This window comes from Pezoporus flaviventris, unplaced genomic scaffold, assembly GCF_033815535.1.
Source record: "Pezoporus flaviventris isolate CSIRO_AGI_PZ_B2104156 unplaced genomic scaffold, CSIRO_AGI_Pfla_v1 ptg000016l, whole genome shotgun sequence".
Classification (NCBI taxonomy): domain Eukaryota; kingdom Metazoa; phylum Chordata; class Aves; order Psittaciformes; family Psittacidae; genus Pezoporus; species Pezoporus flaviventris.
Window position 1 is genome coordinate 11,487,874 of NW_026892564.1, and position 26,773 is coordinate 11,514,646.

Sequence of the window (26,773 nt, forward strand, 5' to 3'; positions counted from 1 at the left end):
CAATGGGACATTATGTCCTAGAAAATACTCCTTCCATTCATCTGAACATTTATTCTCTTTTTTGGGAGTTTTCAGTGCATACTGTGCTCTTGTTAAATGCATCTTAGACAGTAAACCGGTACTGTTGACATACTTCTCAATTTTCTTGGAATAAAGAACTAAAGAATGTTCAACAAAAATACCAGTTCACCTGAATTACTCCATCTGATTCCAAGATTACCTAAATCAAAAAAAAAAGAACTCATTAACCTGGAACTATCAGAACTTCTACATTTGGATGCTTTAAATCATGTTATTTGGCATCTTGAGGCCTCACAATTAAGATTAACTGGAACTTCTGACATCATCCTCTTTATGGTTTTGGCTAACATAGAAACTTCCCTGCAAGTGCTTCATTCCACTTAATCTATAAAGCACTACCAATATCAAAGAACTAACCAGACACACACACTGCTTCTTCTAGCATAAGCTGTTCTGCAGTCAAAGGTAATCGATACTCTCCACATACTACTTCCACTTCAGACCCTCATCTGAAGGACCCTGTCCAAACCTTCTGAAAAAGCCAGTTTATCTCCACCAGCTCTTAGGAGTATTTTTCATTGAGTTTCCAAGTTGCTGTTTTGGCTAAAAACATGTAACATACGCTAGTTTGTCCTCAGCTCATTGCATGGAATCAGCTTAATATCTATCAGAGTATTAACCACTTTGCAGAATGATCCATGCTTTTTGGTCTGAAGTCCAAAGACTGCTGGAGTTTGTGCAATGAAACATCATCTTACCTCCCAGAGTCGGAGAATATCTTGAAAGCTAAATTCCCTTTTAAATCTGATAAGAAGCCATCGGAAGCAAAAATATAGGTAGCCCGAGTCTTGAGATTCTAGGAATAAAAGTGTTACATTTCATAAACAACAAATTTGGTTAAGACAACAGGGGAAAAAAGCAAACAAACCAACCAACCCAGAACAAACCACACTTTACAGGTACAGAATCATACCACTGATTTTTAAGACAGTAGTCCTGTTTCAGAATCAAAGATATTTGCCAGAGGAGGGCATATATTTAACATCCCCAACAAGGGCACCATGTTTTTCAATAGGCACGAAGCAATTACTGAAATCTTTTAGGCGTTCTTAATGTTTAAGTCCTGTATTCATATATTACTATTGGAATTATGTTTAAAGACTGGCAAGGACATCAATGCATACAGAATGCAGTAAATTGTTTCAGTTAGTGTGCATGAATAATACACCTACCTAAATAACTGCAAAATCCACTGTCTAGTAAACGCAGCAAAGTACTCAGCTGAATTAGTTGTGTCTTCATCCCCTGCATCTGTTCTTCAAAATTCTGATGCTGCACGGAATGAAACATTAGCACTGTCATTTTTGTCAATGACAACTTTGATATTTACAGCTGTTCTTAATTTTAAAAAAGTTTTGTTATTGTAAAAATGGTTCTCACCCTTCAGGTATATAACATGGATATTTAACTGTACTTCTACCTCGAGAAATGTCTGCCTTTTGCTGAACGGTTTAACTAATGCAGTGAATTATGTTTCTTTGATAACACATTTGTATGTAATAAGTGATGGTTTTATATTAGCCTATGCTCTGTACCTCCAAGCAGCACCACTGCACTCAAACCAAAAGACAATTTTTTTGTATTCTCCTATCAGTCACATACTTTTTTGCCACATGAACAATTTGCAAAAGCTTCAGTTTGTAGAAAACCTAAATTGCATTTTGTCATGGTTTAAGCCCAGCCAGTAACGCAGAACCACACAGCCACTTGCTCACTCCCCCCCCCCCCCCCCCCGCCCCCCACCTCCCACCCCCTGCTCCCAGAGGGATGGGGAAGAGAATCGAAAGAATGTAACTCCCACTGGTTGAGACAAGAACAGTCCAGTAACTAAGGTATAACACAAACCACTACTGCTACCACCAATAATAATAATGATAAGGGAAATAACAAGGGAAGAGAATACAACTGCTCACCAGCCGCCGACCAATACCCAGCCTGACACAAGCAGTGACCCAGCCCTTCCGAGTAACTGCCCTCAGTTTATACAGTGGGCATGACATGCTGTGGTATGGAATACCTCTTTGGCTAGTTTAGGTCAGGTGTCCTGTCTCTGCTTCCTCCTGGCTTCCCCTCCCCCCGGCAGAGCATGAGACTCACAAAGTCCTTGGTCAGAGTAAACATTACTGAGCAACAACTAAAAACATCGGTGTTACCAGTGCTGTTCCCAGGCTGAAAGTCAGACACACAGCACTGCATCAGCTACTAAGAAGGAGAAAAATGACTGCTACTGCTGAACCCAGGACACATTTAACCTATGCCGAAAAGCAGATGTGACAGGGAACCCTTATCCTGAACAAAGTCCTGCAAGAGGACACAATTAATACAAATTCATCTGTGATGTCTCCAAGTTACTTTGGAACTTCCAAGGAGCTGAATTTGTCTGCATTACACAGTAATAGTATCACAAACCCACTATAAGGAATGCCAGTCAAGGAAAACATAACTTCAAACATGACTGCTTTAAAAGAATTGAAAAAACCCACTGAAATGCATGAAATAAAATTAATTCCAAATGCTGTCTGTAGCTTATATGTTTGATGGGCTAAAAAAAGCCTTTTTTTACCATTTGATCCATGTATGATACAAAGCACCAGAAGGCATCTACTTCATTCTCCATAACATACAAGACAGGTGACAGCAAGTCACTCATCCCCTGAACATAACCTTGAAGGAGAAAAAGGGGAAAAAAAGGCAAATAAGCATTTAGTTAAATTCAGCAGTTTATCAGTAATTTTTCAAGGTGTTGAATGACTGAAACCAAGTTTGTTCAGATACTATAGTGTTCCCACTCAACCACCAGTAAAGACATTTTTGTATTAATAACCACCAACATCCAGCAGACCTAACAAGATTTAGCAGCTGATTCTGCCAACCTACAGAGAATATAAAACATATAAACACAGGTTTAGAGTTGTTCAAACACATACAAACTGAGCTAACATCAAAAATTGAATTTTAATTTAAAAAGTACTCATTTAGAGCTCAGGAGCATATATTGATATTTTCAAGAATATTAAATATATACCTTGCACCATCACAAATACAGACTTGTATTTATTCTCCTTTCTATCTGAATTGGTCACTTCCCTCTAGACATTTACAATCTATTAATGTCTTCCCACTTTCCCCCGCCCTCAACTGAAGATTTTCTTTTCAAAGAGAAGAAGAGATGTTGAGTTTCAATCCCACAAAAAACATGCGGTACAATAGCTTTTATGTAGAATTCTGCACTTAGCATTTCTTTTTTCTGGCACTGAATATGCTTGAAGGATTCCAGTATTTAGGGAAGTCGAACTGTTCAGCTAGGATGGTATTTTAAATAAACAAAGCCCAAGACCATCTACGTCATCAAGCAGCTATCAACAAAAAAAAAAGACTACTACCTATCAAACTGGAGAAAGGGATTAATTGCTTGTGAGAAATATGAAACATATCCCGACCTGATTCAAGGAAGTGCCTTAAGGTTTCTGTGCCTATAAATGGTGAATCAAGTTCATATGCCGTAAAACACTCACGTGCCTTAGAAGAAAAGCTTACATTGAACTGGAGAGTAAAATACCAATACATCAGTGTTACAAATAGCTAGAAAATTTTAGTTGTACACAAAACAGTTTAAAAATCTTATAGCTTTTTTTTTTTCCAGCTCCCTTGTTTGTAATTAACAGCCCAATTAAGAAGAGTAGGGGGACAATGGGCTTTAGAGCTTATTTTTCCCCAACTCTTGCAACTACCGTACCACTGACACTCAAGTCAGCTCATCTACTGCCCTATGGCTGCACACCTCCTTAAGGGAGGACATGATTTATGTCTGTGTCTGTCATCGGTGGTTGGTCCAGCACAACATTTCTCAGTTGGCTGATTCCATTTCTTAATGACGTAATTATAAATGAATAACTGACAAGAGGGTTAGACTCGACTGTGAGACTGTGGAGCAGGTAGGAGGAGAAAAATACAACAAGGAATAGAAAACAATTAAAAGGTCGAAAGAAAAGAAGATCTTTTATTCCCCAAACATAGCCAATTAAAAACAAATGTAGAGAAAATTTTGTCCAAAACAGTTTAAAAGCCTCTTAAAGAATAAAATCAGTTTTATTAATACAGACTCACGGAATTCATTCAGAAAAATGCAGTATTAACAGCTGTTCTGTCCCCTTCCCTATTTGGCAGTTTGTGGCATTACTCAAATCCCTCTACAGCTGCTGTTGAAGGATTAAATGCAGCATTGTACGAATGTTTGAGTAGCTTAGAAGCCTGGACCAGATACAATGTCAAAAGTACTATATTTCCATTATTCTTGCTTGTTTATAAAACAGAATACTTATCCACTGCATACATGCATGCCATCTAAACAATGTTTTTAATAGTGGGTGTTGCATGTTCTTTAATTTCACTTATATGTCACTGTGTGTTAATGCAGGTTGACATGTGGAACAGAGCTACATGCTTAAATAGTCTAAATCAGTTTTCCCTTTCTTTTCCATGCCAAAGATCTAGTTCCTCTAGAGACTTGACAGAAAGGACAAAAGCTGACAAGTACTATGCCTCTGCAGAAAGTTTCCTAGCAATCAAACATTTGTTCCAACTTTGTGCCAGATTTTGAAGGCAAAAAGTGAGCTTTTAGAACCCCACACTATTTTGAGACAGAATACACACACAAAAAAGTACACAACAGCCAAATGTCATGGCAGGAGTAGAAGGGAGAACCAACAAGAAATATCTTTTCCATCCCCAACCAACACATCGCATATACGCTGTGATTAAAGCAAAGCCTTATATGCTCTTCCTTCTGCAACAGATGTGTATGCTAAAGCGTAATTTGACAGACTGTTTAGTCCTCAAGAACCATCTTCTGAAGTATTGTAAACATCTATGTTTACAAACAGCTGTTTCAGTATGCTAAGCTTTAATTACAGCAGTGGCAGCTAGTTTACCATTTTTATTGATATATCAGTTGTAAAAATGGATGTAACACTCAAGCTCCAGAGACCCAAATCCATATAAAACTCTAAAAAGCAAATCCGCTTCAATACTAAAATACAAATAACAACAGAAAAACCCACAACAACCAACAGGACTATGGGGAAGACAAACTGTCACTTAATTCCCAATCCCACCTCAGCTGATGAATTCAGATGCCCGTGATAAGCATCTGATAAAAGGAAGAAACAGGATGAGAAACTGAATAAAGTTATCTACATTATTAAATTATACATCTTGACAGTTACAAAAAGCATTGCAATCAAAACAAGTTGAACTGTGTTAACAGGCCTTAACGTAATCAAAGCTGCATTTTGGAAACTAAAAAGGCTTTTACATTCAGAGGAACACAACTTACCTAAGTCAAAGTCATACATGCAATAGGTCATCAAAATATCATGAAGTAAAATCAATCCTGGATTATCTTCACCTTCATAGAATTTATTTGTCCGATCTGTTCTGTTTACATCTTTTTCTAAGGAAACAGTCCAGATTTAAAAACATTTTCAAAGCCAGCATCAAATGAGTTCAGAATGATTTTTAAGCTGCTGCTTTTTTCCTCAAACAATGCTGCAAAGCTTTGAAGTGTTTAAGACAACTGCATAACTGAATGGTATTTCAAAATAAAGAATATTTTAAAAGAAAGAAAATCCTTCCTGGCTGCAATAAAATGATTTGCTTATAAATAGATTTTAAAGCTTTTTGCCCCTTTTTATTTGTTAATACTTTTTATGGAATACTTCCTGATTATAATTCAGTTAAAATGTTTTACACCTACATGGATTAAGAACAATTTTATGTGAGTTAGCTATGCAATGCCATTTATGAATACCTATGTAACGCAGCATAAGCCATAGTAGGAAGTTAACACATGATCAGCTCAGAGACACTGTGATAGTTCACAACAGCATGTTTATAAATTCTTCTAAGCTCATACAATTCATAGTGAGCTGAAATTGCCTGTTCCATCAGGCAGTTCTCATGCCTCAATAATAGCAAGCACACAGCATACTCCTGAATAATAAAAATTCAGGATTTGATGTACTGAAATAAGCCAAATTTTGAATGTGCTTTAATAAAAGTAGTAATTTGTAGTTTTGGATCTATTTCACAATGTAAGCCTAATACTGTCATTTACATTTCCAACATTTAAAAAGGAACCGAACTGCTTCAACAGAAACAAAACTGTAATATACACAGTCTTTAAGATTGATCTACTAAGATTAGACTCAACCCTTTCAGCTTGCCTACTGAATAACTGGCTGAAAAAAGTTTAGTTCACAACTCAGAATAACACAAAAACAATCTTACCCTGTTCCCTGAAACAACTATTTAGCAATCCTAAACATGGTTTCCAAATCTCACTACCATAAAGATCTGAGGATACAAACTGCTAATAGTCAGCAGAACTTGAAGTCTTTAGAAGTAGGTATAAACCCCCCACAAGTCAGAATGCACATATACAAATCCCTATAATAAATTTTAAAACATGGACAAATGCATTTTCACATTCTTACACTGTCATTATTGTATATGTCATTCCAAGTAAAACTACACCAGGAAGTAACATGAAATAAAGATCCTTTTGTTACTAAGTGAAAAAAAGTTAAAAAATCCAGCCATTCTGTAACACTGACATGTAAAGCTCTGAATTACTCTGGCTGAGAAAGTTTTGAGTACATAATGTTCAGATACCTCTAGGACAGCTTTGAGTGCCTCTTCATACAGGTTACTCAAAAGCTTACATTTTTTCAAGTTTATACTGAATTGTAAGAGTGTGCACATTTGTACAGTTAGGTCCATTTCTAAATCTAAATCTACCTATGAGACTCCGGTAATCTCTCAATCTTGAATTTCGTTTTTCCTGTTCCTCACTGACAGATTTCCACTGCAGTTTCATCCTGAAATATTCATCCCTGAAGAAGAAAAGATAATTTTGAGACCAAAACATGCTCAATTACTATACTTTTTTATTTAAGCATTCATTCGTTGCATTTTTCTTTGGCATAAATGGGATACCACCACCATTTACATAGTATTTTTACTTTAATGTAACAGTAATTTTTAAGAAAGTCTCCGCATTTCTCTGCATTCCACAGCCTTTAGAAGCTGTCTTTTAAGTTTCCAAAACCCCTTCCACTTCACTGCATGCCTCAAGTACAAAAGAAGCTTTGAAATCTTTTTTTTTTTAAATTAAAAAGAAACAACCGCGCTGTACTCACGTTTTCCTTTTTTGCAGATTTGCTCTCTCTTCTTTAGTGCTATTCCAAGGAAAATACCCCAAAAGAAATTTCCACGCCTCTTTTCTTAAAGTATGGCAGAGACCCTAGGGATAAAATGGATATGAAACATTCCTGAAGTGATACAATACTTCTTAAAGTAGCAATTTAAAAAGCAATTTAAAAGCAATTATAAAAATTAATTAAGCTTCCCTTTCACATTGCAGCCAAATCTTATCTGCTGTCTAGGTACCATACTTGGAGGAAACAGCAGGAAGAGAATATGATTAGCAAAAACTGCAGAAGCACTGGATTCTTAGAAGATAAAAAAAAAAACTTTTTACAAAAGACTTTTCTTCCTACATTTTTGCTTCACTTCTAGAAATAAAAACCTTGCAGGCATCAGAGACTTCAAGAAACAAAAAAAACAAAACGACCTTTAAAATTTATGAATTTAAACATCACACTGCTTAACTGATCTTGAAGGCTAGACTTCCCTTCATTTTTTTTATTTGCTCAAACATTTTTATCTAACAAGACAGCCAACACACAGATGAATCTTCAAGCAATCAATACCAGTGTCTACTCAAGGATGCTTATTTGTCAGAAATGTTTCCAAGTAATGCTCGTCATTTGTAGATGATGAAAACGTACTAGCTGAATTACATCCCACTCATCCAAAGAGTTTCTTTCAACTCCTGCAGTTTGGTCATGAGAATGATACACTTTTGCTTTCACACTCCCCAGTTTACCAGTCCAAGGCCACCTTAATTCCTCATTGTAACTAAAGCTTTCAGATTTCCAACACCAAGACTAAGTTCACGTTCATATTACAAAACCCCTCAGTTCAATTAAAAAAAAACAAACAAAAACTGATTTCCTAACACTGAAGCACTGGTGTCTTCCTAAAAAGCACTTTGATTTCTCTTTTTTAGCACTTAGGCTTTTGTGTTTCCAACTCAGTCACTTTAGCCAGCCACACAGATCTCTCTCCTTGTAGAGCACTTTGTATGGTTGCAAGACTGCTGAGGTATTTCATCAGATCATTCTTTATGAAGTCTCTCCAACAATACTGAGGCTCAAATTCCTGCATGAAGCATTACAAGTGTAATGAAAACAGTATAACCGTAGTTTGTGAAGGAAAGAAAAAGGGGCTGGAATCAAGCCACAGGTGTTGCTGAGTTTAGAAAAACAAGTTACCCCTTTGAATATCGATTGCTTTATGTAGTCGACATTTAAAATTCTTCCTTCAGCATCTATATTCTTAGCCCATTCTTCAGCCGACACAGGCTCTCTTCTACTAACTTCAGGCTGTTTTCCTAGATCAATCTGAAACATATGCAAATACAATGTATGAATCCAACTGAAGTGCTTCACTAGTTTTAAACAATTGCACAAAGAGTACTAAGCTCATCAGTTTCTTACACCGAGTGCAACTACATTTTCACATGTGCACACCTCAGCTGGCAACTCCAAGGATCTATGATTGTGTCCACATTAGCAAGTAGTGTGGACCAGTACAAGCAGATCTTTAAAGCAAGATACTCCATGCTGAAGGCCTGGGTATACATACTAGTATTTCAGATTTTGGAAGAGAATGTGTGTGTTTTAAATAACCTCTACCCCCACAGACACCTCCGAGCTAGCTTCCCATGGACTAAAAGCCATTATGCAACTAGGTACATGCAACACAACAAAACAAGGACAATAGGAAGCTTCACTTCAAATGCACATTCCTGATACACACTAGCGCATCATAAGAGAGCAGAAAACCAGCTTGGGTTCAGAGATAAGCTTACACAGACTGCAGTGCGACTGAAAGATCAATTTAGGTACACTGCCCTTAAAAAATAAAAATAAACCCAAGACTGTATGTGCTTTCAGAACTCCTAACACCCACTAAAGTTTCACAGTTTGGGGTTACTCTCAGTTCCCAAATTGCATGTTTAAACACAGCAAATTCATTGTAATTCCTTTCTATCTAAAAAGTATTTTGATAAAGGCAACCATCAAGTCAATTTGTGTTTTAAGTCTTTAGAATTCTAACGCATTTACCAGATTAGGGTTAATATTATTTTCAGTATGTAGCAGTCATTACACTTTTTCTCATTAATAAACTAAGTGCTAGGCAGCAAGTTCTTAGAATCACATAGTTCATACAGTTACTGCTAAATTAGTAACACTATTCTGAACTCAAGAAAAAAAATAACATTCAATCCAGTTTAACGCTCTAAAAACATGTAAGCTGCTTATATAGTAATCACAAGCATTTAGAAAAATCTTTTCCACCTGTCTGTAAAAGACACTAATAGAAGCCTAAAGTGATTCATAATGCCATTACAAGCTCATCCTAGCTTTGGTTCAAGTCGCACATAAATCTGTATGTTCACACAACCTAGACATTAATCATCCAATTAAATACTTTGTTTTAATCTTTTTAGTCCTCTTAAAGCACACTGAAATGTTAAAATGATTAGCCAAGAAAGTTGGTTATTAACATCCATATCCCAATTTTACTTAACATAGCTCTAGCTGACCACAGAGGAAACACTAAACATGAAATGGGTAATTTTTCAAGGTAGTGACTCTGTGTAACAATAATCCCCATTTCAGCAATGACAAGCTTTCTTTCAAAGCAAAGCTCATATTTGCAGGCATAAAAATGACATTCTAAATGTAGCTGACAATGATCTTTTCTTGTGAACAAATGGTAGGGCAGCATACGCCACAATAACCAAGCATAAACACTGTAACTCGCCAAGCTTCAACTCTTATTCCTTTAAAGGTGTGCATAAAAGGAATCAATGCATCTGTTTCATATGCATTTACACACTCACTCGTGTAATGACTTCAAACCCTGGTTCTTCCTGCTGATTTATCTTCAGCCCTGGAATAGCATCATTGAGAAAGTCTGCCATTTCTGATGGTGGTCGCCGTTGAGTTGAAGGGTCGCTTGAACGGAAACTGTCAAAAATATAGTTTGTGACTTTGGAAAACCTTCCCATTGTTACTGTGTATGGATCTTTCTTCAATTTCTGTGTTATAACAAGGAAAACAAGTAAAATACAAAAAATCTCAGATTATTTGGAATTCTTGTACTCAAAGCAAAACAACAGGACAAATACTGTACATCTCAAAGTTATTGAAGTTTCATGTATCAGAGGTTTCTTATAGTACATTCATTACATGATTAAAAAAATGTTATCTTGAGTATTAGATAATACTGTTGGTTGATTTGAAAAATTGCATATCAGAGTGCTCAGTATGCATGATCTACATATAAAAGTGGATCAGATTTACTGTTTACTTTCCAGTGATTAATGCCACAAAACATTATCTTTATGCCTAGCTTCTCTACCTTCACAGAGAAAGCAGCTCGAATCATCACGTACTCTGCTAGGAATCTCACACAAAAAAATTCATTTGACAACTAAGTCCAGAAACTAATGCAGTTCATTCAGGAATATTTTCTTTAATTAAATAAATCACTTAGTTGAAACTCTGGCCTCATTCAAGTCACTGGAATTTTTGCTGCTGACTTTCCTAAGTCCAAAAACCCCACTAAATGATGAGCAGTTTCAGCATTAAAAAAAAAAAAAAAAACAACCCAAAACCTCTTTTCCGCAATATTGTGTTCTTTGCTGCTCTATTTCCAACATCACTTCAAAACTGTCAAAAATATCAAGGAAAAAAATACATAATCAAGAAAAATTTTTAAAATTCTAATTAACATTTTGGTAACTCCTAAAATTGTTCCTTATTCCCTGTTATAAAAATATCTGAATCCAAATGTATGGAATAGCAGGTAACATCAACTTGAATAGCTTTGAAATAATACCATAGGGAGATTAAGAATTTCTTAGAACACATAAAACAACTAATAAGCAAGTTTACTTTCTACAGCAAGCATTCATTTTAGGACACAGTCATTGCTTCTACAATGGCAATAGTTCAGGCAGTGTCTGTGTGACACTGTAGGTGGCTTTTTTTAAGACATTTCTTCAGAATAAAAAATTCAGAGATAATACATACTTGTAATAAGCCATATGATGGCTCATCAAAGAGATTTTCAAAAGACTGAGATAGAGACTTGTTCTGAGAATTCACAAGAAGAACCCGTTTATCCTGGGGAGATCTGCAATAAAAATAAAAACGTTTCTATAAGCACCACTAGTTTTTCCTGAAAACATTTTTAAAACACTGTTTTTTGAAGTCACATTTCAGGTGTACAATGAAAGCAGGTTTGATGCAAGATCACTCTTAGTTCTTGGCACAAGTTCACAAGCTAAAACACTACAAACAGGACTTCCATTTTTCAGAAGATTAGTCGTAATATTAATGCTCAACTGTACTCTTTCATACTGTGAAAAATCATGATGCTTTTGAGAAATATTTGAGAAATTACTCTGGAAGATAAACTTTGTCACCCACATGTAAATAATTTTTTTCAACTACAGTTTTCTGTATTTGACAACAGGCAAAAAAAGAGGTGACAGAGGAAAGGAAATTTAGTGAGACACTGTCAGCCTCAACACAATATATGCCAAAATTCGTTTAATGTAACAGAAGAATTGAAAAAAGCTCACATCACCACATACACTTCAGGAATTCTTTTTACCAGTTACTAAGTCTTACATTAGCATGCCCTGTAAAACATTACATAAATGAATACAAATTGCTTTTCAATGTATGAAAGCACATCAATGAATTTTTAACCAACCGCATTAAAACAGCTACTGTTAGAATTAATTCTAAGATACATACTGACAGGAGCTAAAAAAACACCACAGCCATTGTATTGTGAAACAGAACCATCCCAGTACAGTCTGCAAGTGTATTTCTGTGTAGAATCCAAAAGCTAAATGAACGCTATCCAAATCTGGCCTAACTCAAGGTCTTTGTACACTCCTGTTCTTCAGTGTTCTTCTCTGACAGGCTTGCACAGGCAGATGAAAACAGTAACAACAAAGGCAGCGGAACCACACTGCTACTAGTATTTAATCTGTTCTTTTGCTCCCACCCCCTCAACCCAACATTCCAGCTTTCCCCCTCCTCCGGCATAGACTATAGAATCACAGAATGGTTGGGCTTGTAAAGAACTTTAAGATCATCTAGTTCCAACTCTCCTGCCAGCCCCATCAATTCATTAACCAGCTCCCGAACTCCCAATTTACAGCTCAGTATGTGACAGAAGAGAGAACAGCTCAGAAGCCAGGCTGACATTCAGGCCTCAGAGTTGGTAGCTAGGCAAGCCAAAACACTTTGCCATCTGATGCTAATCCATTGCACAGGCTTACTTTTATTGCTCTCTCCCAAAGTTCAAATCCACTATTTCTCATCTTTGAAAGAAAAATTACTTTTATTTTTCTTAGTACCTGCACCATCTACCATGTTATTAAAGTCAAAGATAAGAACTTTAATTAAGCCTTATCTCTCTCCCATTCCAACAGGACAGGACACTGTTAACACGGACGGATATGAAATGCAACAAGCGATCTCATTTTGAGACAGCCAGACACCAGAGTCATAGTTCTGAGGCAGGAACAGTTAATGAAGCACAACTGACTTTTGCTAAAAAGCAGGACAAGGGCAAAGGCTGAGTCATGTATTATGTTTTCCTTAACTAAAAGAACAAAAGAAACAAAGAACTTTGTACCATTATCTCCATTTTAATTAAACGTTCTCTCTGGACAGCCAGTTGGGTATCAACAGCTACTTGGGTTATTTGGGTATCTTCAAAGCAGCAAATTATAAATATTTAGTTCAAGTTTAGCAACTTCCCACACACTGATTTCAGCAACAATGTTTCATTTTATAAGGAAAAAAAACTTTTGAGGTGATAGGAACAGAGGAAGAAAGTACCTGTGACAAAAAGCTGTTTTAGAGAAAAGCTGAACTTTCTGCCTTAACACCAATATCCCATGTATTATAAACTAGAGGCTGGGATAAGAAGTAATTTTGCTGCCAAGGATTTGCTTCTGGCATCCAGAAAAGAGGTTTTGAGCTTAGATATATCATTTACTAAAGCATAAATAAACATTAGGAAACAACAGAAATGTATAGCCACTGGAGTAGGCCATTTCCACAACTTACATTTGTTCTTTTTCTTAGAAGAACATAATCATCATAATTCATGATTAGACCACAGAAAAGAATTTGGTACCAGAAGCAGACCTTAACTGCAAGAGAGAAAGCTAAGAAAACTAAAACTGGAAGTTCCTGCTCAGCTAAATGCTTAATTTCATTCAAATTTCATTTCCATAGCTGCCTCAGTTTTTTGAAGTTTCCAAAGTATCTGCTGTTGTGTTCATCAATACTTAGAACTGTGTTGAGTTGGCAATATTAAGCAGCTCAGCATATCCTAGATGCCTGAACATCACCTCAAGATCCCCTGTGTTACCTTAGCAAGAAACTTCATCTGGTAAGGATTCCTGGACCTCCCTAGGGTACCACTGCTGGGTCAGACCACGCAAACTCTACACCGCTGCCTTCTTTCAAAAACAGACACAAGGACATGTGACTGCCTCTCTTCATCCAGTTCCTTCCCCACCTGACAGCTACTAGTTTACACTGTCCAAAGAGAAACGTCCACCTGGCAAGAGGCTACAAAGGACAAGGGCTAGAAATTCACTGGGTCAAATAAAGGAAGAATGGTGACCACCCACTCACCGCAGACTATCCGAAAGAGACAGTATTTGAAACAGGAATCAAAATCAGTTACCTATTTCATTTTCATTCAGTGATTCACCAATAAGCATTAATTTTGCGTAGTAATGTGCAATGTAATTATTTACAGCACATGACTCAATAAAGCTGGAAATAATGCCTGTTGGAAACACAAACTGTTCAACATTATGTGCAGTAACTAACTGACCAACACTTAACTGAACCTATATGTCTGGCTTCATAAAATGGTTTAAACGTATTCCAGTAAGTTAGATTCCAGTAGTTTTAAAAACTTTCGACCCTAAAGTCAAAAAAACCAAAAAACTTCCTGGTTATGGAAAGACAAAGTAACTCCAGTAACAGCAGTATGGTGTAAATATTTTATGCTTTTGAGGAAAAAAAAAAAGAAATATAAGCTTAGTCTAGGTGTCTCAACACTAAATACATGGAACTCCAACAAAATTAATTCAAGAATGACTACAGATTGGTAGTTCGGTACTACATTCTGGTTATCAATTTTTTCTGTTGCTTATTGCTTTTTATGTGTATGTCTGTGTACATACAGACACATGCACACACCTCTTCAAATACTGGCAACTAAAAAACCCAGCAGCATGAACTCGTTAGCTTTAAATTGCTTTTGATAAAGCTTCCAATGGACTAACTGGAAAGAAGGTGTAAGTTTCTAGTCAACAGTTAATCACAAGAACAAAGTTTTGATTAAGTTAATGCAAACCAGTTTGCTACACTGTCAAATGCTCTCAGTAAGCCTACTTAAAGCTTGGTCCTGTCCATTAAATACCTATTATGGAATTAGTTAAAAATTTGAAATATATAGGCAACAGATTACATGAGGGTATAAAGCTTTCATCAACTCGCCATACAACAGGGGTTTTTCCTAGTGTTTCCCCACAACAATTTCACTATCCACCTTACAGTCTGTCATCAGAATATTATAAGTGCTAACAAAACACTTCTGAAAACAGATTATCTGTTACACTGATCTTACACCTGCTATAGGTGTACCTATTACACCTTACTGTTTCCTCATGCTCTACCTACTCTTATTTACTCTGCTGCCTTCTTATATTATTCTTATGCCTACATGGTGAGAGCAGAACACTTTATTTCATTCTGCATTCACGCTTGCCAATCACAGAGGATTTTTTCTAAGTGAAAAACTTGAAGGTGACACAATATATACAACAAAAGCCAAGTATTTAATACCATGATAAGGTCTAACTATGTTTACATTCATATGACTGAAAAATAAAGATCAACTGTGAAACATTTCCCATGGCAAGAAGTTACAGGGAACAGAATCCTGAGGGAAAACATTTATATACACATTGATTTAGTTGGCAGTGCTGTAACTTACCTCACACATCTGTGTGAAATATCTGTATTCACATCAAGTGGAAGATCACAAACTTCAACACTAATTATCCAATTTAATACACGTGGCTCAGGAAGAAGGATTTAAATTTACAAAGTGCCCATAAGAAGCTTCTGTACCCGCCAGAGGGAGCTACTGAGTAATTATGGAATTGGTACCACTTCAACAGATTCTAAACTATTTCATAAATTGATCCAACAATTTTAAAACTTCAGCCTGCATTCCACATGCATATGTTTGAGTCACCTTGAAAACTGATTCTACTAATAAAAAAGGGTATTTAGAAGACATCATGAAGCATTAATCTGAAATTCATTAAACCAATGATCTGTATTTTAAATCAGAATTAAGAGTTGCCTGATACTTACTGATTCAGGACAACGTGCTTTTCAAGGCATTTAATCAATAGCTTGCTATCGCCATGATGAAAGTGAAGAGCTGGTAGTTTCACGTCATCTTTCAGACAGAACACCACATAAGACCATCCCATGCCTTCTTTGTTTTGTTTGATTGACTTCAGATCTGTCAAACTGAACACGAATGACCACTTGCTTTCGCCATTTGCATGAGCTGTAGTATCTTGAAAACAAAATGACCACATAATTTTGACTTCCAGCGTTAGCAATTACAAATGCATTGTATCTGTCACTGTTCCTAAAAAACAAGCACAAAACCCAGCATTCATTCTGATGATGAAATGTGTACCATAACTACTGTAACTGCTATTTCTGGATTTCTCTTTGTGCCTCCTCACCTTTTAACAGACTCCAAAAATAAGGGACAAGTAGATCAGACTGCTCCCCTAAAGCTGTGCCTACAGTTTATAAAAGGATCCAGCAGTTAACACACAACTGCTGTATCAAATTCCAGCAGAAAGATGAATCCCACCAGCACCTCCACCAGGTAGTACTGCTTCATCAAACTAAACATGGTATACATTACAATACTGTGTGCTACATATTGGACACAGCACAGGTGATATGTGGTAAGACAGCTACCAAAGCAAGGGAGAAGGAACTGAAAATCCCACTACCCACTCCTCTGTCACACTGTGCAAGCATATATACACTCCATGCGAGACTGTACATATTCAAAAAGAAGGGATTACATTTTACTTTACCAGAGGACACAAAACTGCCAGCATGCCTGCAGGGAACCTGACCCTCCCCCCCCTCCCAGCCTGCCCCCATCAAATTACAGCAACTGGAAATGAGAAGCAGCAAAGAGCATAATCCAAGTCGGTAGTGACCACTGACACTCACTTTGGATGAAGATGTACTCTAACACCTGAAGATGAAAAATCAATACAAACCAGTGGCATAATAAACCATCTTATGCCTGACAGAGATGCTGATTTTAGCTTTATATTGTGCTCGCACTAAAAGCTCCTCTCAAACACAGGAGCATTTCAGGAGCAAGGACTGTGCTTTACCTAAAACCATCAATAAACTAAAGTCCAAACCCTGCACTCACACATGACATAGATGACATTTAAAACCATCACAGCTATGGTGAGACAAGCACAATGTTCTCCAGTTGCAGACTGAGAAATAGTACAGTGAAAAGAGAGAGAATCAGAGGGGAAAAAAGATTATTTGAGAATCACTGCCCTTTCCCCAAACATGTCTACTGAGACACTGTAACAAAAATGATGTAGCTATAATATTATTTTGCTGAAGTAAAAAAGACCATATAAAAAAGACCCACGTACCACATGATTGTACATTCCATCTCCCCCTGCGGCTGCAGCATGGAAAGGCATTTGAGTAGTAAACCACTTACATTTTCATTTTTCTTTCTAACATGACATCTAGATCATACCATTTATTTGAAAGAATGCGAGAGCCCAACGCAGGTAAAACTGCTACATCATCTAATGACTGTCACAGCAAGAAGTTAGCTCTAACATTTATTTTCAATACAATTCTCCACCAATTTAAACAAAAAGGAATTAGAGGCAGATGGCAGCTATTCCACAGTGATTTTTTTTCACCCAAAGATTAATTTCATACTGCAAACAACAGACAGCTTTTCAATTCCTAATAAAATTAATTTTATACCTAAAAGGCAATTCTTCACCTAAAGTTACCATAAAGTAAAAACAAAACCAAACCCCACTTATATCTTAAGTACCTCCATTTGAATGAGGTTTCTTTTTAAAAGAAACTGTGGTGACCATGTCCCATTCTGCTTCATAACTACTTGGACGGTCAGCTCCTCGGGAACATTTTTCTTTAGGAGTTTGAGTCCACTCAACAACAGAACTGGAATCCTGAGGAGGGGGAGAGAAAAAAAAAGAAAAAAAAAGGCATGAAAATTGAGCTAGTTTCTCAGCTTTAACAAGAACAAGCATCTCCATTTTCACAAATTAAAAGAATCTGTGGTATTAATATCCTAAGGAACACGATACAGTCAATACAAGAAATTTGGACTTCTGACTAAGAGAAAAGATTTACATAATAAATTCAACATGGTACTGAAATATCCTAGCCTCTCCTGAAGATTTTACCAACACAACAAACCTTTTATTTAAATGTAAAACTTACATCTTTCTTCCTTAGTTGCATCCTCTTAATATTGCTGAAATACCACACATCACTGCATCTTAGAACCCACATACACTTCAATTTTTATTTTGCATTAGAACAGTACCTCTCTGTTTTCAGTCTAATTATGAAGAGCAAATCAACATAGTAGATGTGGGGGACTGGTGACTGTGATACACACATTCATTTGGTCTTTACTATTCATACAGATAGTTCCCTTCTATTTTGTATGTGAATCAAGTAAAACATAAATACAGTCACCTACACATGTACAGCAATAACCTGAACTGGGCTGTAGTCCACAAATTATTCCTACACATAGCTATTAATACCAGTGATAATCACATTAATAGATTTTTGCTTCCAGTTACAAGATCACCTATGCATAAGTTAATACAAAATAAAATGTCTGGAGAAACAGAATGAAGAACATCGATAACTAACAAACATACCTTTCCAGCACAGAGGATATTAGAAGTATCCAAAGTATCATCCAGTGGTCTCCACTCTACTATTACTTCATTTTCCTACAATACAAACCATCATAAAAAAATTCAATACTCACAACAAAGCTGCCTGTGTCAGATCACGGTACAAGTGACATATATAAATACACATAAAAATTACGAAAATTAAACATTACATGGTGTTTGTTCATTTATGAAATCTTATACTTAAAAAGATACCCAAGATTTCCCAAACACATTGTGTGCTTCACCAACAAACAGGTGAAGCTTCCATAAATGTATTATTCAAGTACCTTTTCTATGACTCGTAGTACTCCTGACATTAAGTTGTCTTGGTCATCATTTTTTCTGCAGGATGAATGAATGAAAACTCCTTCTTGCTCATACACAACCTATAATAAAGCAAGCAATGAAAAAAAAAAACCCAAGTATTTTAATTTATCATCTTCACTCACCTACATAAGTTGAGCACCTCTACCTTGTTAGAGGATGTGCTACCTTTCCTTTCTTCCCACCCCCAAGATCTGAGTCTTTCACTTGAATCAAGAAAAAGTAGAAAATGGAACACATTAAACTTGCTCTCTAAGCAACAATTAGACTATTATTACTTCACCACGAAATCACAAAAAATACATTCGGTACCTGGTATTTTTTAAAGCAGCAGGCAGAGGTTCATACGGAAATACTACACAGCTTGTAAAACACTAAAAGGCCTTCTTACATAGTCTGCCATTCCCCCACTTGCCATTAAGCATGTTGAAATGATAACCATAATTTAAATTAAAAATGGAAAGTCTGGTGTACAAAAGATGAGCTCCACAGAAATAAAAAATTGCAGCCTTAGATTAAATAATGGCCCGATCCTACATTCTTTGCCTACATGAATGGCAAAGGTTCCATTCCAAAGGCAGAATATGTAACTGTCAGCTAAAAGAGGCTTGTAGGAGTACACGCTGCCCACATAACTTCTGTATCTAAGCATGTACAAAACTCTTCACAGTATTCTTAAAAAAAAAAAGGAAAAAAAAAAGAAAAATCAGAGATTTCTTGTCTATCAAAATTCAGCAGGCTTCAAAGCTATATGCTATACATACTATTAAAAGCTCTATAAACAATGTAAACAGGGTCTGTTTTTAACAACTCTCTAAAAGAAGTATGAAAAGTCCCTAATATACCAAGCTTAGATTTTGTAGAAGTTAAATGCATCAAATAGTAACAGTAATTTTTTTATAACCATGTTAATTTTCAAGCCAAGCTGCAAGCACCTCCTCAAGAATTACATATTTTTTAAGGCAAAACCTAATAATACTTGACTAATCAGAGACAGATATTATACTTCTTTAGTACTAACATACCAGTATCTCCTTCTGAACTTACTTGTTTGTCCGCTTTTTTAAATTCTCACATTTGCAGTCAGGCCACTAAACTAAAAGTTTAGGTATGTAAGCTTAACTAGCCAGACAAGAATACAGAGCTTAAAAATACCAATAAAAGCCAGTTAACTCGTCCTTCCAGTTGTACATTTACTACTTCTATTTCTCTTCACTTTACACAATTCTGAACTGTTCTGTTTAATCACAAAAATATCACTTCAAAGAAACCTCTAGAGGTCACTTAGCGTAATCTCCCTCTTGAAGGATTATTAACATCAAGTTACCTTTCAAATACTGGAAACCTTCTTTCCTCTTCTCCATTACAGGTTTTTGATCTTTTCTATCAAAAAAATATTGTCTATTTCTACCAAATACTTGTGATTATGTTCAGTCCCTGTTTAAACAGGGCAACTCTGGAATTTATGCAAATTTTCCCTTCTGGCTATTTGGACCTAATTTATTACCACAACTAGTCAGAAGTATCAACAAAAGTGATCAATCATACATATCTGTATCAGAGTTACACTGACAGAAGTGGATTTCTGCCAACAATGTTTGTAAATATCAAAGAGTATGCCTTCTCAGTCTAGAAGGTATGCAGTCTAGTAACTGGTTTTATTATTTTCCATCCATTAATTTCTCAGGATAAACATTTCCTTTCGCGGAAACAAAAACATGTTCCCAACACTACAGCTGTCATGCAAATGAAAAATTCTACACTGCTCTTCATAGCAGGTCCCTGCCCCGTGCTCCACTAACACAGGAGAGAAAACCAAAGAAGCAAGAACATGCTTAGAAATTTGGAAGGTATGCGTAGAACAGAGGCCTTCTCACAGTGCAGGTGATTGAGCTGTTACGCAAGAGAAAAAATTCTCCAAGCTTGAAAGGCCAGAAGGCCAAGCTGTTGGGATTTATTCTTAACCAGTTACAGGTGCAAGCTTGTATTTACTTTTTCCAACTGTTATGAAGCATTTCATACAACTGAGCTTTAGAAGTGCCTTTTTTTTTGTATCACTGAAGAAAAACGTTAAGTCACACATAGATGGGAGTCTCCAAGATGCAATAATGGAACTAATTTGAAGAAAAACATAGCATTAATCTGACAAAGTATTACCTAGGAATTGCTTTAACAGCTATTCCCACTGCAAAACATTTTGGAAGTTAGCATTTTTGAATTACCAAAAATATTGAGCTGCTCTGTTCAGCATTACTTTGTAAGATAAATCCACAACTGAATTTGAGACTATGATTTTATAGTGGTAGTACCTGAAGATTAGCTACACTGGGCAGCTGTATTTCACACTGTTCTTAAGCTGAAGAATCAAAAATGCACCTTACAGTAAAATGTAGTTTGTGATAGATTTTTGTTTTCTGGTATTAAAGCACTGACCAAGCTATTGGTCAATTTAAAGAGGGGAAAGTAATGTTAAATTACATACACAAGTACTAAGGAAAGTATCAAATTGAAAGACAGTACACTAACAGCTAGATTTGAATAAAGAAACATCCATCAGAAGACAACAGCTGTAACACTGTATAGCTCAAGCCCACACACCATGTGGCCCACAAAGGTATTTTCGCTCAGTGCCTCAGCAGCCCAACAAACCAGGCAACAGCAGCATATGCTGCCACTTGCCTGAACAGTAGGTTACTGCAGAACATGCAAGATGAGCGTCTTGAAATAAGATGTGGGAAAACAGACAGCAAATGTTGGAGGACAACAGAAGCATCATTAGAATACTAATGACTTGTGTAGGGTGTGCACGCAAAATATATGTAGTGAGATCCTGGCACATATGAAGACAGTACAAGGAGCTAGATATGAGCAGGGCAGGATAATGAAACCTTGCTCCCTTATTAGCAGTTAAACTAACTACAACCCCCCCTAAACCTGACTAAAACCAGCATCACCATTACCTGTCAACACCCCCTGCACAGGGAAGCAACCCGGTCTTCTTCAAACATCAATTAACTTTCTGCCTTCAGAGACAGAGGTCTGTAATCTAGAAAGGCCTCACTGTCCACTGTGTGAATCAATTCAAGGGTTTTAAAGAACATTATCTGTTCAGTTAGTCAATTCTGCTCCTTGTATTATGAAGCAGCAAAACACACTACTGGCTCACCTTGGTTTTGTACTATTCATTATTTCACGTATTTCATCATGGTTTCTCTTCCAAAGGTGAGAAGTAGGTAGAGTCAAGCTCAATCTTCCATTTTCTTTTCCTATGATTAGAGACATCACCCTTCCTCTAAGTCTACACAACATCAGTAAGTTCATCATGAAGAAAAAACAAGTTAATGTTAATAAGGCCAGATAAGTTGACAACTAGGTAAGTTGACATGTGCCTAGGATTTTAATCAAAACCCAAAGGTATTCCTCACCCCAAATGCCTTTCCACCCTTCCACCCAGTAAGAAACCTGTGCTCTGCACAACGTACCAGTCATGGAAACGGAACTCTAGGGAAGCAAAGCAGCATATGTTGCTCGGACACTTGAGACCAAAAAGGCTGTAAAGCCATGAGAACCCTAACTACAGATTTAAACAAAGGTTGATTTGTTTTCTTCTATGTCTATTTGCAAACATCTGTTGAACTCTCCAGAGATTAATGTTCCTCAGGTTTAGCTGTTATTACATACATGAAAGCCAGACCCTACTGGTCCCACAGCAAAAACACAAATGAAAAAAAAAACAGCAGTTTTTGTTAAAAGCACACATCAACACAACCAAAGGAAAAGGAGATGTAACGTGACAGAAGCTAAACTATCTCAAAAGTTATTTTAAATTTTAATTGTCTTGCAGCTGTACATGTATCAGAATTACCCAAAGGTTTTCAGACCTCTCACGAGCTTAAAGCTAGTTCTAATGCAAAAAAAGTTTCCAGATTTATTCATCTATGGTATCCTTAAGTTCCTCAAATGCCACAAATCAGAAGCATCACTACCTTATCACTGGAAAAGCACTCGGCAACTTTTTTCTATGAAGAAATTATGGAGGAATTAGGAACAAAAAAGTTTGTATGACTTAAGCATTCCTCTTTAATAAATTTGAAATTTTAAGTTTTCATTTTTTCAGATATGTTCCTGAGCAGTTTATGTTCATATGTCTTTCTTGCTTCTCAAGCAAGTCCATGCTTGCAATATGCAAACATAAATTATACCACATTTTTCCAGCTCTCTAAATTAGACCTATTGCCTATTTGATCCAGAATCTTACCAAAAGCTAAAAATTGATGCAAGAGCTTCAAATGCTGCTAAGCCACCTTGACCTGGGTTTTTTCCACAGGTGCAACAGAAGTCAAAGGGAAAGTCACAGCTCATTCTAGTCAGACATTAACAGCACTGTGCCACATGAGACTGCAGCTATTCCATCTCCTATACTGGCAGAGGGCCTGTAAAATCAGGGAAGTACAGCACAAAATTCAGGAAAGCTGCATGAAGCAACAGCTGTCTACTCACCAACCATAAAAAAAAAAGAAACAGAGGGAAGCGGGAGGATGTAGGCTTAATTTACATGTCACGGCATATGCTAGATTAAGTTCTGAAAAACTGATCAAGTATTTATATTCTATGTCCAGGAGAAATTAACTTTAAGACCCACTGTTGTCCCACTAATGCTGAGAAATAAACTGTATCATTCTTAATACTGTAAGGACACAGCACGGACAATTCATATCTCCAGCTCATTGTACTGCTTACAATGAGCAGTCAACAGGCAATGTTTGCAGCTCTTTGTTGCCAAGGACATAGGCAAGCAGAAGGCTTTCAGCATAGTACATCAACAATATATGCCAGAAGACAAGCAAAGTTTGGGGATTAAATGCTTGTTTTGACAAGCCCTGTGCTACCAGCCAGTGAAAGACAACACTGCACACAAAGACGGTAAAATGTAGGCAACAAAAAAGGAGAGCTAGGATCTGGAGCTACCATAGAACAGCCCCAGGGTCCTGCCCTCCTTACCCATGTGTCTCCCACCCTGCCTGTGCTGGGCACCTAAGTACAAGCTGATGTCACGTCCACTGACTGCTCATATGTTATGCTCTTGCTCTTGCAAGTATCATAGTTTAGATCTGTGCTTTAAGTTAGAAGAAATACAACTCAATTTAAACAATTTGCATTATAATGCTTTAACTTCCACCTCCATCATTGGAATAGTTTTGGAATAGCTAAGGTTTCCCCAGAGCTTATTCACATATCTAGTGCTGAACTGTCACTGGGCATGTCAAAGTATCTAATACATCAATAACCTGCTTTCAAGGAGCAGAAACGGGCACATTTGAGTGCTCTGCAAAGCATGAAGTGAGTATTACTTGACCAACGTGACTTTTTCTTCTCCACAGAAGATATGCTACAACTTCTGGGGAAAATACTACAAATATTGTTCACACTGTGAAAAATATGAGAAAGCTCACACCAGGAACCACATATGATAAGAAACATTTCCTACTTAACAACAGTAAGTTTTCAAGTTCTACCTGAGGTGCATTGACAAATGAACCCCAAAGTATTACTGCTACTTATGCAATAGGGGGATACCACTGAAAATGCAAGTCTATTCAGGGTACCAAGAGTAAGGGTTTGAGGTGATAATGCAATATTTCTACTGTGAAGACTTCTGCAAGAGAAATCTTTAATGAACAGAAACAGAAAGAATATACAGAAATTTCAGTTATCAGTAAACTGTTTTACATTCCTGCATAATGAAGCTTTAACTTAATTCAGAAGACACAAAGACAGGTATAGGTTTTTGTTCATGGAGAAAACCTGTGAAATAGAATATATTCAGAAAGGATTATTATTCTGTATATAGTAAATTATAAAGGCTGAAAAACGAGTCCTTAATAAAATGGCATAGCAATGCATAGTATACGAGTCTGTGGCGCCAAATTTTATTGTAAGGTGCAGCAAGACACTGCCTAGCACCACAGAACACATACATCTCTAAAATAATCTGCTATATCTATGCCAACAGACTACCTGAAGGATGCAAAGCTACTTTTAACAGATCATATCTGAAATCTCTTTGCTGGTCCTGGCTATAAAAATAAAACCAAACCACTCAACAGCATACACACAAGCATACAACACAACTCACCCCCCAACACCACAATATTTGCAACATTATTGTTTAGTAATAGCTACACTGCTACTCAAACACTTCTGGGTGCTGAAATCTCCAAACACCTGAGCTTGTTCAGCCACCTAAAGCTCTGAAGCTTTAACTTCAAGAACAAGGACACAGGCAAGTGAAAAATAACTTCTCTGACAGCCCATGTGTCAATTGGTAATTTGAGAAAGCTCTGACAGCCCACGTGCCAAAGGCACTCTGAACTCCAAGAGCATAAAAAAAAAAAAGTACTGTCTTTAGACCAGCTGTAATAATAGCCTATACACCAACAGACTAAGACAGAAGTTTGCACTTCTCCTCATGCACAACTTCAATCTCATTTTCTAACACAATTTTGTATTATAAGGGTGAGTCCAGAGTCAGTTCTCTGAATTACGGACACTGCCATTTGCTAAGCAACAGAAAGAGAAAATAAACCTGTTTTCATGCATAAAGCCAAAAGCACTGAAAATAAATGACCTTACTGCCAAGTCACTTGCAGAAAAAAATGACAACTCTAAGAAAGGGCAAAAAATTGAAGCTCAGACTGTTCTACTGCAGATGGGCATTAGTAAGGGATGAGTCATAACTCCAAAACTCAACAGCATTAACTTAAGTTTTTTGGAACCAAGCTAAGCATATAGAGAAAAAACACTGAAAAGGAACCTTCCAAGATACAAAACAGTAAGAAAAACCAAACAAAACAAAAATCCTAGTAAAGCAGCAAACACAGTTATGTGAGGTAACCAAATTTATAATTCATACGGAGCAGAAACCACAGACAACATGAAATAGCAGAGTTGTGAATCCCTTGATATTGGCAATGTCTGGGAAATTAAAAAGAAGTGACAGAGAAGGGGAAGGCCATCAGGGTAAAAAAAGTAATAGAAACCACTTTACATGGTTTGCCGAAGCAAGATTGCATAAAAGCTAAGACACTGCAGGCTATCACTGCTGTCTAATACATTGCCATGGGAATTTCTGTAGTATTTTGCAGAAAAGAACATACACATTAAAACAGATTACTTTCAGGTGTAAGATCAGCCAAATGAGATTAAAGCACCCCATAAACCAATGCCTGCCACTCTTTCAGAAAACTATCACCCGAAACACCTCCCTGCACAACGCTGCACAGTCAGAAAGAAAAGTGTTATTAATTTAGGACACCCATAGCTTGGAAACACACAGAGCTGCAAAATGCCTTAAGTGAGAATGCCAGGTCTGTACCAATTTACACTGTGTTTATTTCACCTGCACTGAAGTTTCACTAATTTGTGAGCACTTCTAAAATCCTGCTGCCATCCAAAGGAACAATTTGTGATCCAATGTGCTCCCTAGACCAACAAAAAACCAATCCAGCCAAAAATAGGCATACAAAGGTTTATGTATTATTTCAGCTTGCTAAATCAAATCACTGAGAGATCAAATGAGAACAGCACTCAAGGGAGCAGAAGCGCAACACACAGGTGGGGAGGAGGACGGAACTGCTCCTACTGAGAGCAGTGAAACTTCAAACCAGCCCAGCCACTACATGAAGCTTGAGAAAACACAACTTTCATTTTTTTTTTCTGTACCAAAAGACACATAGCAAAGAATGTTACTGAATTAGAAGTTATGTTAACAAATTGCATTTATATTGTGGACGTGGAATAACTGAAACGGAGTTTTGCAATATCTTGGAGATTTAGCTTCAGGCAAACAGCCTTTTTTTTTTTTAAAGGAACAATGAGTACATACCAAATTCACAAACAACTAATCCACAGTAGGTTTAGCCTCTGATATAAGCTATCCTAATATAGCCGCTTTCAGGAGAAACTTCCTGAAGAAAATCCTGATAAACTACAGGAGGAAGGGAAGCTGCAAAATGAAAATATTTACCATCATTCAATAAACTGCTGGGCTGAGATTAAAATGGGCAAAACCAGAAAAGTAACTTCTCCCTG

The 26,773-nt window shown here is 36.8% G+C and overlaps 1 protein-coding gene across 3 annotated transcripts in view; it reads right to left on the reverse strand.

The window, feature by feature from the left end:
- The window catches only part of TBC1D15 (TBC1 domain family member 15), a 33,109-nt gene that overhangs the window by 4,941 nt on the left and 1,395 nt on the right, over positions 1 to 26,773 (reverse strand). For all 3 annotated transcript variants that reach the window (XM_061454795.1, XM_061454794.1, XM_061454796.1), the window contains exons 2-14: positions 18,646 to 18,744; positions 18,338 to 18,412; positions 17,473 to 17,611; positions 15,708 to 15,918; positions 11,310 to 11,412; positions 10,115 to 10,312; positions 8,478 to 8,606; positions 7,281 to 7,384; positions 6,880 to 6,974; positions 5,417 to 5,533; positions 2,645 to 2,745; positions 1,254 to 1,353; positions 780 to 877 (exon numbers count right to left, since the gene is read on the reverse strand). In XM_061454795.1, the coding sequence (XP_061310779.1) occupies positions 780 to 877; positions 1,254 to 1,353; positions 2,645 to 2,745; positions 5,417 to 5,533; positions 6,880 to 6,974; positions 7,281 to 7,384; positions 8,478 to 8,606; positions 10,115 to 10,312; positions 11,310 to 11,412; positions 15,708 to 15,918; positions 17,473 to 17,611; positions 18,338 to 18,412; positions 18,646 to 18,744 (1,569 nt within the window). The remainder of the gene's footprint in view (positions 1 to 779; positions 878 to 1,253; positions 1,354 to 2,644; positions 2,746 to 5,416; positions 5,534 to 6,879; positions 6,975 to 7,280; positions 7,385 to 8,477; positions 8,607 to 10,114; positions 10,313 to 11,309; positions 11,413 to 15,707; positions 15,919 to 17,472; positions 17,612 to 18,337; positions 18,413 to 18,645; positions 18,745 to 26,773) is intronic.